Source organism: Phaseolus vulgaris, chromosome 4 (genome assembly GCF_051622355.1).
Source record: "Phaseolus vulgaris cultivar YP4 chromosome 4, ASM5162235v1, whole genome shotgun sequence".
Classification (NCBI taxonomy): domain Eukaryota; kingdom Viridiplantae; phylum Streptophyta; class Magnoliopsida; order Fabales; family Fabaceae; genus Phaseolus; species Phaseolus vulgaris.
The window spans coordinates 50,304,452-50,321,306 of record NC_143501.1 but is presented as its reverse complement, the minus strand read 5'-3'; the positions used below and the strand labels follow the sequence as shown (position 1 = coordinate 50,321,306).

The following is a 16,855-nucleotide window of genomic DNA, read 5'->3' as shown; positions in this document are numbered from 1 at the left end:
CAAACATTAATTAGTGTTTGACCCGTAACATTTTATTCTGATTTGTGATGGGTTTTCCTTTATTTATTTTTTAATCAATTCTAAAAAATATTTAGAATTGATTACTAGAAATGAAGTGTTGCAGTAGTGTGCCTCATGAACGGAATCAAGACTCATAACAGTGAGGAAAAATCAGAGACACAGAAGATTTCTGTTATTGGGAATTGTTCCTTTCAGTACCACACTGACATACTCGCACATTTTCACTATTTTATACTATTCACATCTTCATTTTCAGTACCTCACATCATTTTCTTTTCATTTTTTCCTTTATCTTATCACAAAGAATCTTTCTAACTCACAACTCACTTTAATATCATGAAAAATGAGTATCATTCATAACACATAGTCATTGCTAAATAAGTAAAAAAAAGTTAACACAAGTGTAAAAAAATGAAGAATGCTTGAGTTTATAGGTAGCAATGGAGGGAAGAGGGAGCAGAAAGAAAGTGATTTTGAAGAATGAGAGAAAGAAAGAGAAGAGAGAGTGAAATATTTAAAAGTGAAAAAAGCAGAGTCACTGGAATTGAAACCAAATCAAAATCTCTATTTATACTTCCCCATCCTTCTCACATCCTCTTCACTCATTACTCTCTTTCTCTTTCTCCATCGATCTCTCCCTGCATCACAAAAACAGACCCTTCTCTCAACACACAACACAACACCAGACACAAACCTCTTTCATTCCAAACTCTTCATCGTCATCATCGTATGTTCACAAACATCACACCCTTTTTCCTATGATCAATCTTCCCAACTTCATTTCCAACATGTGGGAATCCAACTCAGAGTACAATGATGCGGAGAAGCAGACAGAAGGGTTTAGCACACGTTCCACAATGTGGGACTTCATCAGAGAAGCCAAATCCCTGTGGGAGGTGGCATTTCCGACGGCGCTGACGGCGCTCATTTTCTACGCGCGTTCGATGGTCTCTATGTTGTTCCTCGGACACCTAGGAGACACCGAACTGGCGGCGGGTTCTTTGGCCATAGCCTTCGCCAACATCACCGGTTACTCTGTTCTCTCGGGACTGTCTCTGGGGATGGAACCCCTGTGCTCCCAAGCCTTCGGAGCAAAACGGCCAAAGCTTCTCTCTCTCACGCTCCAACGCTGCGTCGTCTTCTTAATCTCTTGCTCAATCCCCATTTCACTCTTGTGGCTCAACATGTCCAAAATCTTCCTCGTACTTCGACAAGACATGAACATCACGAAAATGGCGCAGAATTACCTTGTGTTTCTCCTCCCTGACCTCGTCACCAACTCCTTCCTCCACCCAATCAGAGTCTACCTTCGCGCGCAGAACGTCACCCACCCGGTCACATTAGCTTCCCTCGCCGGAACGGTGCTGCACGTGGGCTTCAACTTCGTTCTCGTGAAACACGGCGTGGCCGGAGTCGCCGCCGCCTCCGCCGCCTCCAGCTTTTCGATTCTGGGACTGTTGCTCCTCTATGTGTGGATAAGTGGGGTCCACCTGGCCACGTGGAGCGCGCCGAGCCGAGAGTGCTTCGGCGGCTGGGAGCCGCTGCTTCGGCTGGCTGCGCCGAGCTGCGTGTCCGTTTGTTTGGAGTGGTGGTGGTATGAGATCATGATCTTGTTATGCGGACTCCTTGTGGACCCCACTGCCAGCGTGGCGGCTATGGGGATTTTAATCCAAACGACGTCGTTGATCTACGTCTTTCCTTCGTCTCTGGGACTCGCCGTGTCAACGCGCGTGGGGAACGAGCTCGGAGCGAACAGAGCTCCGCGGGCCAGGATGTCGGCGGTGGTGGCGGTGTTTTTCGCCGCCGTGATGGGTTTTTCGGCGGTGGTGTTCGCCTCCGCGATGCGGCGGCAGTGGGGGAGGATGTTCACTTTGGACGAGGGGATTCTGCGGCTGACGGCGGCAGCGCTACCGATTTTGGGACTGTGCGAACTCGGAAACTGTCCGCAGACAGTGGGGTGCGGCGTGGTGCGCGGGACGGCGCGGCCGAACGTGGCGGCGAACGTGAACCTCGGCGCTTTTTATCTGGTGGGGATGCCCGTGGCCGTTGGGCTTGCGTTTTGGCTTGAGGTTGGGTTCTGTGGGCTCTGGCTGGGCCTATTGTCGGCCCAGGTTTGTTGTGCGGGCCTGATGTTGTATACGATTGGGACCACTGATTGGGAGTACCAGGCCTGCCGGGCCCAGTTGTTGACTGCCTTTGATGAGTCCTCGAACGGATCGGACGGTCAGAAAGAACCGTTGATTGGTGTGGTGGACACTTGATAATGATGACTAATGTTGATTGACGGTGTAATATTCTTTTCTTTTTGTAATTTTTATATTATTAGATGAAATTTGTGAGATAGAATTAATATTTTTTACAGCGCTGATTTTTTAACCCAGGGAAGTGGGTACTATTTAATTAAGGATAAATGAGATGGTCATTATTCTGTCATATCTATTTTTATTTTTATTCTTTTTCTTTTCCCTAAATGCAAATAAACACTTTTACCTACTACTAAAATTAACACCTATTTCTTAAACAAATAAATTTAATTAGCACTCATCCATGTACAATAAAAAATGTTATAAAATATAAATATCTAAAGAATATATAGAAACGCCAAACAGTGGCACACATTTTAATAATTGATTTTTTTTTCTCAAATTCAAATATATGGAGTATGAACTTCAAAGCTTATCAAATAAAGCAAATATATGTATTGGTTGAATTACACCATCAGAATCATTATATTTAAATAAAAAATTAAATATTAGGTAATATAAATTTAAATTATGATTCAAATTTTTAATTTGATCCAATAATAAAAGAGTATATGATAACTATATAAATAGATATAAATTTTAAGAATTTAGTAATCATCATTTAGTACTAATAGTATCGTGTTGAACACTGAAGTCTTACTTGAGTGTTAAAGTATACCTTTTGTAGAAATATAATCTAAATCTAGAATTTACAGATAAAAAAGCAAACAAACGAAAAAAGTATAGAGAGATCATTCGAATAGAAGAAAAGTAAACCGAATGAGAATAAAGATATAATTGGTTCATTTCTTCTATTTCCATGAAAAAAATATCTCTATTTCAGATAAATAAATAATTAACTTTGTAATTTTTTTTTCTACTTTGATAAGGAACACCATATATTTTTATAGAAAACAAGATTGAATACATCTCAACAATTTGAGAAAGATGTTACATATGCATTTGGCATGTGTGAAAATTTTGTATTCATATACTCAAAATTACTACAAAAAATGCGGATTCAATCTCTCCATGAGAAAGATTATTGTTTCTACGAAAACTTTGACTCTTACAATTATGATGATGGTTACGTTAAACCGCTTTTATTATCTTTAATTAATCCCAATAATTATATTTTCACATCAAACTTTTACCATTTTTCCAATTACTTTATAGAAAGATAAAATAAATACAATGTAAACAGTTTTTGGCAGTAAACATTAAGAAACACGGAAAGTTTTCTTACATTTAATATAGACTCTGAATAAGTGAAAGGAAGATACTTATTTAAAGTTGATATTAATTTTATAAATTCAGTTTAAAAAATAAAGTTTGTAAATTCCTTATATATTATGAAATATTTTTATTATTTATTGATTTAAATTTTCAACACATTATTTTATATGATTTAATAACAAGATATTTGATAAATTAAAAAACTTTCATTATACATGTTTTAAATAAGAGTATTGACAATCTCAAACTTAAAACATTCAGTGTAACCAAAAATAAGTATATTCAGTCATATGTAATTTGTGCTTATTTCTTGTGTACTCTCTGATATGTCTTCTCCATATCCTCTTTGTATCTAGTCTTGTTCTTGTTCTAATTCAAGAATGAATGTTATCTTCTTATTCAATGTTGATTATTTAAAATTCATTGATTCATGCTGATACATCGTTATTGTCTTTGAATATGAATATCAATAGGTGATCCGTTTATACATGACATCAGTTTAACTTATGATGTTAGAGTCCTCTAACCTCAAACATAAGTCAATGATACTAAAACTTATTTTATTGAACTACGTAATATCTTATTCGACCCATAACGATACAATAACAAATTCTAATACCATATTAAAAGTGAATTTTAAATTAAATTAATTTTGAAAAACTATTTATAAAAATAGAGATTGTAATATTTAGTAATGAATGTTGTCAAAACTGGGGTGTTTTTGTAAGAAATGTATAATGCAGGAGAAGATGAAAGAAGTTGATGAGTTGAGGGTTACAGGGAGAGAGAGAGAAGGTGGAGATGAGAGAGGAGTGGCGTGGTCCATGGAAAGGCAAATAGATTGTTGCCACGTGGGAGAAGGGAAGAGGGAATGGATTGAGAGAGAGAAAAGGCAGTGGTGGGAGTGTGTGACAGAGTGTGTTGGTTCTGCAGTTGTTGCAGTTGCAGTTGCAGGAGTTGCAGAGTGAGTTTGCAGAGTGAGTTTTCTCTCTTTCTTTTTTTCTTATCTTTTGGCAGAGAGAAGGACGCATGGCGACAGCTGCACCATCACCTCCACTCAACAAGTACTCTACGGAAGATCATTCATGCATTCATTCAGAGGTAAAAAAGGAAGACACGACTTTGCATCAGGGTTCAACAAATTTGGGCACACAAGAAAGAAAGGTTCAGAACTGAATTTCAAATCAATTTTGAATCCTTAATAGAGATTGACGTCATCTAGAGATTAAAGCCTTTTATTGTATATAAGTGGATGTAAACTTTAACCCTATGAATCGATTCTATGGGGTTGAATTAGGCTTAAAGTCCACTTTGTAATATGATATCAGAACTATTTCAAATCTATTCTAATGAGTATTTGTTGGACCGCTATATATAAGTAGGTGCAAACCTCAACACTATGAACCGATTTTATAGAATTGAGTTAGACTTAAAATTCACTTCGTAATATAAATAGGATGAAGTGCTTCATTTGCGTCCCTATGACGAAGATAATGAAGGGAACAGAGGCCATAATTAGAAGGGTTGCCTCTGCTTTCAACAGACCAATATAAGAAACTCTGCAAACCCAAACAAACAAAATAGCCCTCTGTCTCATTATTTCCCACTATCAACTTTTTTTTCTCACCTAATCCCTAAATTTTTTAAATTCTAGATATCAATCATAATTTTTAAACTCCAAATCCTGAATTAGACTGTAATAACATTTTAGAATTGTATTGAATGAGGTGTTCGATCGAGTCGAAGTTTAGCATTTGATGTAGATTGATTAAGATCATCACACTCAAATAGAAGTCTAACGATTAATATTTAATTAAATGTTAAGCGTTAAATAATGTATTCTTAATTACAGATTAAATTCTTAATCAAACTCAATAATAAAAGATTTACAATATGATAAACACAGATTCTGAAAGATCAAATACGTCCAGTGTTAGAGTATACTTTTTGCAGATATCATCCAAAATCGGAATTCACTGAAACGAGAAGTGAAAGAACAAGAAGTACATAAGGAATTAACCAATAAGAAGTTCAAAGTTCCAACCCCAAAAACAATAATATATAAATAAATATAAAATTCATTATATAAATGTAAAATATATTTTGTATAAATTAATTATATAAAATTAAATCAGACTTAAAATGCTATACCATCATGAAGTAAACTCATTAAAAACACAGATTGAGCTACAAATATTTATTTAGGTTTTTTCTTTAAGAAAATTACTTGACTGTAGACATTATATTCTTTACATAATTAGTGTAATAAGAAAACGTGTAGTTGTACTAAACTATATGCTACGAGATAGTTTTGTCTAACTCAAGTAATATCATTTATTGAAAACCCTAGTACATTCCAGATATTATTTTTATAAAACTATTTTCTGATTATTGCTTCCTATAACAAAATCCATTTTTTAAATACGAAATTTTAATATGATCTATTACTTCTCTGCTTTTATATAATAGTTGCATTTAAAGGAGGAACTTATTTTCATGTGTTCTTTTTTAAAATTTCTAAGACCTCATAAACCTTTTCCAATTATGCCCTTATTTTCATTTTTATTATACATTAAAAATTGTTCCAAAAGAGAAAAAAAAAATGTACCCCCTCTATTCCGACATAATAATTGTTTTTTTGAAAGAAATTTTGTTCCTTTGTATATGTTATTTTTAAATTTTAAGAATATATATATTTATCTTTATTTTCATTTTTATTATGCTTTGAAGAAGAAAACTGAGAAAACTATAATAAGTAACTTGTCTTAAATTAAATTAAAAATATAAAATGAAATATTTTTCTTAGTTTGAATAGAAGAACTTAAAAAAAATCTTATAAAGTAGCAATACCTAACCTAATTTTAATCTTAGTGTTTTTACATACTAATTATCCAAAAAAAAAAGAGAATATTAATTAAGAGACAGCTCCTCTATTAACAAGTTTTAATCCATATATACAATGGGAAAATTCAAATGTAACAAGCATTTTTAGATCTCAAAGTTAAGAATGAGTAACATAATAAACATTGTTTGAAGATCTGAGGTTGAAAAGATAAGTTGAAGAAGAGATAGTGATCTTACAGTAGCATGCATTTGAAGGAAATATGCAGATAAAGGTTAGTGTGAGGTATTGGATTTGTCTTGAATGAATGAGGCATCACTTTCTAAGGGTAAAATCCCCCTGAAATTCTGCACCACATGTGAAAAAGCAAGGTGGACCACTGAGTACTAACCCGTACTTACCCTCTGCTTCCTTTCTTCATTTTTCTGATTAATTACACCATTGCTATCAAATCTCATCAGTACAACAACAACCTGTACAATGGCTAGATCCCTATTTCATTGAAATTGTGTGTACCAAGTACTCTTCTCTTCATCACTCCTTTTCACTTCTTTTATTGCCCTTACTTCCTCCAACACCAACTTCATATGTGTTTAGGCTTTCTGTTTGCTTTTAAGTTTCTGTTTAGGCTTTCTGTTTGCTTTTAAGTCTCTGTTTAGGGTTTGTCATTGGTTTTAAGTCTGTGTTTAGGGTTTGTGATTGATTGGTTTTAAGTTTGTGATTGATTGGTTTTAAGTTTGTGTTTAGGGTTTGTTTGTGTTTGGTCTTAAGTTTGTGTTTAGGGTTTGTGTCTGGTCTTAAGTTTATGTGTTTAGGATTTGTGATTAGTCTTAAGTTTGTGTGTTTAGGGTTTGTGGTTGGTCTTAAGTGTGTGCTTAGGGTTTGTGTTTGGTCTTAAGTGTGTGCTTAGGGTTTGTGTGTGGTCTTAAGTGTGTGTTTAGGGTTTGTATATTTATCTTTTCAATACATTATAAAGTAAATATGCAATTGATAAAAAAAAACTATAATTTTTTTTCTTCTATGTCAAACCAAACTCATATTTTCATTTATTCCACTTTATTCAGCTTCAACAAAATAATTTCTATTTTCATTAATTTCTAATTTATTATATTTTTTTCAAGAAAACATGTTTTACTCTCTACCAAATGGAACATTGTTAAACTTTTTATATTACAAAAATAGTTTAACTCAGTATGAATTTTTGAAGAATCAAATAGATGTGTTTGTGAATATTTTACCATGATTTGGTATTCACCATACTTTTTTTACCATCAAATCAAACATGTCATTTGATTGTGATATTGAGTTTGAGCCTTGGATATTACTCTAAAAGATAACTTTTATTGCGAATAGCAATACTTAAATAAAATATTTTTCTCTCTCTTGAAGATGTATGTGATTTTGTATTAGACAAAAAAAATCTTCAAATATAGAAATAATAAATATAAGAGAAGCATGATTAATAATAATAAATTATGTGAACTTGATTTATTTAAAATATTCTATCTTGCGTGTAAGATATGTACGAAATTTTTTGTTAACTAGTATCAATTTTGAGAGTCTATATGCTAGTAATATAACATATTATACTATCATTAATTTAACTAATCAATTGCATATTGCATATGATAAATGAAAACAATTTCATAAACCAGCCATATACCTTAAATTTCATAAAAAAAAAAACCGATAAATTAAGCAGTAGTAAATATAACAAAAAAAATCAAGTTGGATGGAAAATAATATAAAAATTAATTATAAAATAAACTAGTGATCTTAAAACTGATTCACCAAGGAATTTATGTTAGTAACATTTAAGTAATTTTATATTTTAATAGTACTTTAATGTGCATATTATTGAAATAGTTGAAGAAAATATAGAATGATTAATATATTAATTTTAGTTAGATTAAGAAGGTGCAGTGGTGATAGTAACTAGCTACTTACTAATTGAAGTGTCTTAATAATATTAATGTATAATATTAATGTGCCCAACAATGCATGTGTATACACATGGGAGGTTTAATTAGAGGCCAGAATTAATTATGGAGATAAATTGCCATCACATTTCCAAACTTTATTGAAAATTGACAAACATCCATTTGATTAAACTGAAATGCATATTCAATTTAATGAATTGTAGTTATTCGAGTTAATTAATTTGGCTAATATATATGCCTTTTCCTTTCGTTTTCTTTTGCTATCATCATAGAGATTACCAATCCCAAATTTCAATAAACCGCATTCGTAAGCCGCATTTGTATTTCTCTGATTTACAAATGCGGTTCTATAGCCGCATTTGTAAATGTAAAATAGTCGTATTTGATTAACATTTTTGCGCTAGTGAAAACGTAAAAGCTTCTAGATTATTCAAAAACTTTGTCCATCCCGTCTGGGGTCGTGTATGGATAAATAGCATAGTACATCTCGGCACCAACAAAACCACCCAAACAAGATAAAATCTTTTTGCTCCCTTATCAAGGCACACCATCCAACTCTAAAAGAGAAAAAAAAAACTTTACGAGTTTGGGGATCTAGTGTATTGTGTATTGTTCGTATGCATTATCGAGTACCCCCATGGTATGGCCGAATCCTCTACAATCGAGTACGTATCGTGAAATTGAGAAGTACTCTCAAATAACATACCTAACATAATCACCGAATGAAATACCTATCTAATACTAAGATTAACTTAGTAAACCAAACCCAATATAATTATACGTTTCAAGACAAGACAAAAGTATGCATTCTAATAACATTTATTACTCCAACAATGATAACGAAACACTAATTTAAGTGTTAAAGTACCTTTTGCAAGTACCTCCACTTTGATCAAATAAAGTCGAAGACCATGATCTAGAAGAAACCGAAGACCTAAAATAAATCCAATACTTAAAAAAGATCAAAGACCGAATATCAAATTCTTATAAAACATGTACATTAATGAATATCAACACTCTAACGACAAGACCTTTTCTGACTCATATAAAGACAAAATTATATATATATATATATATATATATATATATATATATATATATCAAGTCATAATCCGTGTAAGTAATTATGAAATTTTGATGTTTTTAAATAATTTTGATTTAATAAATTTGTTGTATGAAACCTCATAAGTTATAGTTGCATGTTAAAGAAAAGGTAGGTAGAATGGTCCATATACATATTCCCATTGAATTGAAATTTGAAAAATTGAAAAGACACTTTATAGGTCCACTAAACATCCTAAAATTAATTAGAAAACATAACAAGGAGACCAGATCCAATTAAATCGAGTGCTGTTTCTTTTCCATGTTTTTACCCCTGCAATTCCAACTGTACTGGATTTAATTATCATACATTCTAATTCTTCTTCTTCCTTTCTTTTTTTCCCACTTCAAGAGGCTATACCAAACCAAAGCCACTCTCATGCCATGGCTAAAAACATATAAAATTAAAATTAAACTTTACATTTTTTAAGCAAACTAAAAACATATTTCATTAAAAACCAAAATATAATTGCTTACATTATATAGTGGGTTCAAGTAAAAAGAATCTAATAATTAAACTAATTAAATTTTATTTTGACTTAAATGTAAAAGAAAATTCATACCAATTCAAATTAAATGTTATGCACACTAGTGAGACAAGAAAGTAAGAATAGGAAAAGTGAGATTACAAAATTTACCTTGCTTAAGATAGTTTCTTCATTTGTGCTCAGCTGAATATACCTTTTTAGGAAAATTAATGCTCTTAAGTAGGATTATTTGTGAGAAATTTTAAGGAAATTTGTGTTTAATTTACTTTGGGTCTTCTACATTCTATTCTATCAACCTAAAACTTCTTTATGTCAACCTCCTATTATATTTGGTGTGTTTCTTCCTACACCTCCACATTTTCTTTCTGTATACATTTTTTGAAATATCTAAGTTATCCTAGACAGTTTTGGATGATTCTAAAATAGAGGTGTTCAGTAAGTAAAATGTATTTTTAGAATAGAAAATCTAAAAGACAAAAAAATTATTCTGAAATATTATATTTGGAACACATTTTTGACTTTTGGAATGGTAAATTCGGAATTCATGAAATGTGTTATGGAAATATTCAGAAAGAATAATCTGGAAATTATTTTTAAAAAGGGTAAAAAAGTCTTTTCCAAGATAATGGGGTGCAAGGAGAATTTTTTTAAGGTACAGGAATAAACACCTTTATATTTGGTAAGTGTGTGGGCCTTCCAGTTAGAGGCCCAGAGGATCTTTCCTTACACTCTTTTTATTTTGCTAACGACACCTTTTTTTATTCTTATATTTCAAAATGACACATTTATCCATATTTGTTTTCATGTTTTGCTGAGTACTTCTTAGAATGCTAAAACAAAATTAAACTTTGAAAGGCACATTTCTTTTAGACATGTGAAAATAAATAAGAATAATCTTGAAAATAATTTTTAAAACACTTTTTATATTCTGAAAAATATTGTTTTAATTCATTATACCCATGATATGATCAACTAAAATAATTCATTGTTGGGAAAATATTTTAATTTAATTGTAGAGAAACAAATTTGATTTAATTAGTCTTTGGTTTGGGGAGTGGAAGCATAAAAAGCATGTGTAGTATGCAGAGGAGTCCAAGGAGATAAGAATGTTATTTTAAAGTGAAGAAAAATAAGTGAGTATAGATAGTAAAGGAAGGGAGTATAAATAGTAGGAGTCTGGCCTGATACTCTTTGCTTATTGGGCTTCCTTATGGCCCAAACTTTACAGAGCCCTTTAGTATATAAATAATTTCACTGAAGATCTGGTTCTTAAAAAAATCAAAGGAAAGAAGAAATATTATTCTCTTAAACTTTTTTTTAATTCCATTTATGAACATTTATCAAAAAGAAAAAAAAGCAATGTTAACAATAAAATTTGGTTTACAGTATTATCTAATCAGAAACTATCATATTTTCTTTTTCATTTTTATAATTACTATCTTAAAAATAACTTTAAAATTTATTATTAATTGATTAAGAGTATAAAAGTGTTTACACTGGTAACGCAGAACTGTCAAACTCTACTAAAAATTCACAAACTTTTATAATTTTTACACTTTATTAATGAGTCCTATTAGTTTTTCATATATTTTAATTAATGATAAAATCATGTTAAAATATATTTTGTATATGAGTGTGACATTTTATAAACATTCCAATTTTATGGCTAACCCTGATTGACTTGACTTGGATTCCCCCTTCCAAATTTAAATTATTTCAGAAAGTGATTGCATTGTACAAATCAAATGAGAGACAACTCATTTTACAAGTACACTAAGTTTCACAATATGATAAAGTTTTCAATAATGTAAAAAAATAATCATCTTTTTGGTAAAACAGTAAAGTTTGGTATATATTGAATGACAAATCAAGATGTTACTCATATTGCAAGATCTATCTTTTTATAAAAAAAAGTATGATACAAAAAACACACATATAAAATTATTTAAATATATTATATTGCTGTTTGGGTTGGTATGAAATTATTTAAATGTACTTGATTGTTGTTTGAGTGTGGAAGGTATTTTTCTCCACTTGTATGCGATTGTCATTTGTGTTGAGGTTTCGATCTTCGTATTAAATGGATACCTTACCTGCAAAAAGTCATCTGACGGTCAAGTCAGTTTTTTGTCTAAGGTAATTTAGGGTAATTAGTGATCAATAAATGTGTATATGAGTCAACTTATCTATAGAGAAGAGTTGAACCTTCTTGCTTCTGGACTGTATTAGCATGATTTTCTCGATTAATCCTCTAACATCCTACATAATTTTTTTTCTCTAATCTTCCTCTTAATCTTGTATTTAATTGAGGTTTACTCTGATCGATGGAGTCTCGGCCTAGATGGTACATACTCTAATAACTTTTTTAGTTTTAACACCACATATAAATAATAAAAATAACAAAGTTGCTAGTTGCAAGTGAAACTCTTGATTTAGTTACCCATAAAATTTACCTCACAAAAAGAGTAGCTGTGTTGAGTGTGATCTTACATATTGTGAACATCAATGTTCTTCAATTCAAGAGATTTTTGTTTTTATCCTCTTCTTTCACCAAAGTACAAGAGCGCCAAAAAACAAGTTTTAGAATTACTTGCATGAATGTTTCAATAGCTTTCACCTTTAAATTAGGTTATTATAACCTTTAAAATAGTTTCTGTGCATGTTCTTTGTTTTTATTTTCTCATTATAATTTCAAAGTGGTAGAAAAGAAGGGTAAAAAGAGATATCCCAAAAGAGAAAACTGAAAAAAGATGAAGAAAAGTAACATGGGCAACTAGTGCACCACAAAAATAACTTTGTTTAAGCAAAAGGGTCTTTTTCATTGTCTATGCTTTAGTGCTGAAGCATGAAAACATTAATTAATGCTAAGTTTGGTATCCTAGAAATAACCAATATATGATATGAGAAATGAAAAAAAAATACTAAAGTGAAGTGTCCATCAAAAAATTTAAAATATGTGAGACAATGTTATCATACTTTCATAAATAAGAAGAGATCAACAATGACATGTGTTTGGCCTAAAAATTATCAATAATCTCTTTATCATAATTAATTATCTATCTCCTAATCTAAAAAAATCCAATGCTTGTAGATTGCATATGACTAGAAGTGGCAAAAAAAAGTTGATAAATTCTATGTTTTTTTCACAAAATCTTAATATTAATTAATTTAACCATTTATTTAAATTATTATAAAAAAATTTTCAAATATGATCAACAAAATATTATCTATTTTAATTTTAATTTTTCAAACATTTTAAAAGATTAAGAAATTGGAATTTGATCTCTAGAAAATCAAATCTGACCTATATTTTTTACACCAATAGAATAACATAGAAGTCATAATTCAATTTTTTAAGCTAACGACAATATTATTTATTTGAATAAATATTATAAACAATATGTTATTTAGGTAAATATTATAAATAAATTTATTTGACCAGATTTGTATATAGACATATATGCCTTTTAAGGGGGAGGAAGAAAGAGTGAACATAATTGGTTCATTTCAAAATTTTATAACCATGTGACAGTACCTAGAAATTACTTGAACAAACCTATTTGTAAACCACGAAGAATTTTTTTTATAAATTAAAATGAAAATAATTTAAAATAATTTCACTACAAATATAGTGTTCCGGTCAATATATCTCATCACTTATAAGTCGATGTCAAAGACAATTTAAATATATTTTCCTCTTTTAATCCACTTAGACATCTTTTTTAAGGATAAAACCGTATCGGAGTTCAAAATTTTTAAAATAGACAATATCTCGGATGCGGCTTGGACACTCCTCTCGTGCCAGACACATGTATCGGACACCGTCACTCGTAAGACACATATCAGTGAAGTGTCAAATTCAAAAACTATTTGTTGGATTTATGAGAATTCAAACATAATTTTAAAAAACGAAATATATTAATAAAGATAAATATATTAATAAAGAATTATAACATACTTGTATTCTCTTGTTGTATATTTTAAAAATTATATGTATTTTAAAAGGATTCTTGTTGTATTCATGTTAGCATCTATTTTACATAGGTTAGAAATAAAAGAAACATAGAAGTTGATATGTTATAGAGATGCTGGAATAAAATAGGAATGGCTCACAAATATGTGAGACATGTATGTTAGGGTTAGGACCCTCAGTTTGTAGGACACGTCGCTCCACAAAGGTAAATGGGTGGGAGACAGATGGCCTTAGAGCTTTTCACTGTTGGACTATTAATTTGTGTTAACTTTTTCTTTTTCTTTCTTCTGAGTTTGGAGAAGTACACCATTTTTACTTTATAAGTGCTTTTTCCCTTCTCAACTTTTTCACTTCTTTTTCTCTTTTCAGGAAGCCACTATTACTTACTCCTTCTTTGCTTCATAATTGATTAATCAAAATCAAATAACAGAGTTTTATTATTCCTTCTTTTTCAAAGTCCTACTGTTATAGCTGTAACATTTTCTTACTTTATAATATGTATGATTTATATGAATGAAACCAACCTACTAAGTTTTGTTTATTAAATTTGTTGCAGTTTCTTTGTTCCCTCCTTGCATGTTCCATGGACAAAGTTTTTGTCATGTAACGCAGATTTAAACAGAGTTTTCCTTTGCTTTCATTTCATTTCTTTTGTTTTGTCTCCTTCCAAATAAAATCACATAGTAACATAGCAAGTAAATGCCTCATTCACATTCACATCACACACTTTTCTTTTTCTTATCTCTTTCTTGTTATTTTTGGAGGGTCTTAAAGAATGCTTACTTTAACCACCAAATTTCACCATATTTGTTGTAGGTTGCACTGTTTCTTGCATTGAGGCCAGCAATGGGGAGAGCCACAAGGTGGATGAAGAGTTTGTTTGGGATTACAAGAGAGAAAGAGAAGAAGAAAAACTCAAAGGGTGGAGAGGCCAAGAGCACTGAATCAGGTTGTTCTGAGAGTACTAGTAATTCAAGAGCTTTGTGCCATAATCCAGGGACTATACCTCCCAACATTTCTCAAGCTGAGGCAGCTTGGTTACAATCATTCTACACAGAGAAGGACAACAACAAGCATGCCATTGCAGTTGCTGCCGTCACTGCAGCTGCGGCGGATGCTGCTGTGGCTGCAGCACAGGCTGCTGTAGCAGTTGTTAGACTCACAAGCCAAGGAAGGGGTGGCACCATGTTTGGTGTTGGACCTGAGATATGGGCTGCTATCAAGATTCAAGCTGTGTTTAGAGGATATCTGGTGAGTTAGTACATTTTTTTTATAAAGATTTTCATGTTAGTAATCACTATGGAACAATATCAATTATCTGCCATCACATACCTTTACTTATTTATGTCAAAAAGTTATAGGCTTTTGGCTTCATTAGTATGGGGTCTATTTGATTTAGAATGCTGTTCTCTGTTTGTTTTTGGTGCACTGTGGAGGTGGAATTTAAAAATTGACATGTGTTTTGAACAGGCAAGGAAGGCATTGAGGGCATTAAAAGGATTGGTGAAGTTGCAGGCACTTGTCAGAGGGTATTTAGTGAGGAAGCAAGCAACAGCAACCCTGCATAGTATGCAGGCTCTTGTTAGAGCTCAAGCTACACTAAGGTCCCACCAATCTCGCAGGCTCATGAGTACTAAGAATGAAGCATTTAGATCTCAACATAGAGCAAGAAGATCCATGGTATTGGCACAGATCTCATATTCTGGCTACATTTCTGATCATATTATGCAAAATGAATGGTTATATTAAGCTTGCTCTTGTGTTGAAATTTTATCAGGAGAGGTTTGATGATACTAGGAGTGATTATGCAGTTCCAATCCACATTAGAAAAGCATCATCTTCTTTTGATGCTACAGTTAACATCAACAACAGTGTTGATGGGAGCCCCAAAACAGTGGAAGTGGACACTTTCAGGCCTAAGTCAAGGTCAAGAAGGTCAAGAAGGACAATATCAGATTTTGGTGATGAGCCATCACTTCAGGCACTTTCCTCTCCCATCTTCCCAATTTCATATAGAGTTACCCCTACACGTTGGTCCATAGCAGACCAAAGGAATTTTCAGGATTCTGAATGGGGGTTAACAGGAGAAGAATGTCGGTTCTCTACAGCACAAAGCACTCCACGCTTCACAAATCCTTGTAGTTGTGGCTCAGTTGCACCTATGACAAATGATAACTTGTTCCTAAGACAATATGGGAAATTTCCAAACTACATGGCTAGTACTCAGTCTTTTAAGGCCAAGTTGAGGTCTCATAGTGCTCCAAAGCAAAGACCAGAACCAAGTCCAAGGAAAAGGCTCTCCCTCAATGAAATGATGGAGTCTAGGAGTAGCTTGAGTGGTGTTAGAATGCAGAGGTCTTGCTCAAAGGCTCAAGAAGTCATTAATTTCAAGAATGCTGTGATGGGAAAGCTTCAGAAATCCACAGAATCTGTTAGGGTGGCAGACAGAAACTATTTCCACCAGAGAGGGTGGTGACATGCTGAACTTATTATTAGGACATATATATCAAGCTCTCTTTGTTTTTTACAGTGTTAAAACTGTTAATAAACTCTATATTTCTGCCCCCAGTTTGGTAATTTGCAGATACATAGGTGGTGAGTGTGGGAATGTGAAGACAAAATAGAAGGCAAAGAGAGAGAGAGAGAAGCCTCTCATTGTTTTATGAAAAGTTTGGTCATGGAATTTTCATATATCCTCTCTATAGTCTAATCAAATGCAAGAATCTTTACTTGCCTACAGTGTAATCTCCTTGCATGCTTTTTCTCTTTTCTTCTCATTTTTTTAGACTTTGTTTTGGTGTTGATAATGAAACCTCAACAACCATTCAGACTCTTGATAAACCATTTCTAAAGATTTACTTTTCCTACAAAATCATAAAAAATAACTAAAACTATATTTGATTGTCTCCACATAAAAAACAATTCAGACTACTGTATGGTTGTCTTCACTTCGAACTCTAGAAATCCTATAAAAAACAACTCAAACTAGACTGTATCTGATTGATAAAGAT

The 16,855-nt window shown here is 32.2% G+C and overlaps 2 protein-coding genes across 4 annotated transcripts; both read left to right on the top strand.

The window, feature by feature from the left end:
• The first annotated feature begins 431 nt into the window (after nucleotides 1-431).
• LOC137838177 (protein DETOXIFICATION 51) lies at nucleotides 432-2,454 on the top strand. The gene has a single exon (XM_068647427.2). The coding sequence runs from the start codon at nucleotides 780-782 to the stop codon at nucleotides 2,280-2,282; it is 1,503 nt and encodes a 500-aa protein (XP_068503528.2). The 5' UTR covers nucleotides 432-779; the 3' UTR covers nucleotides 2,283-2,454.
• An 11,674-nt stretch (nucleotides 2,455-14,128) lies between these two features.
• On the top strand, nucleotides 14,129-16,589 carry LOC137838175 (protein IQ-domain 26). Of its 3 annotated transcripts, none has more exons than XM_068647424.2 (4): nucleotides 14,129-14,447; nucleotides 14,661-15,095; nucleotides 15,315-15,524; nucleotides 15,622-16,589. In XM_068647424.2, exons 1-4 carry the CDS (start codon nucleotides 14,421-14,423, stop codon nucleotides 16,318-16,320), a joined length of 1,371 nt encoding a protein of 456 aa, XP_068503525.1. In that variant the 5' UTR covers nucleotides 14,129-14,420; the 3' UTR covers nucleotides 16,321-16,589. The 3 variants fall into 3 exon arrangements, with proteins under 3 accessions (XP_068503525.1, XP_090157998.1, XP_068503527.1); XM_090301872.1 differs by having other exon boundaries at nucleotides 14,299-14,317; XM_068647426.2 differs by having other exon boundaries at nucleotides 14,341-14,539.
• Nucleotides 16,590-16,855: the final 266 nt, after the last annotated feature.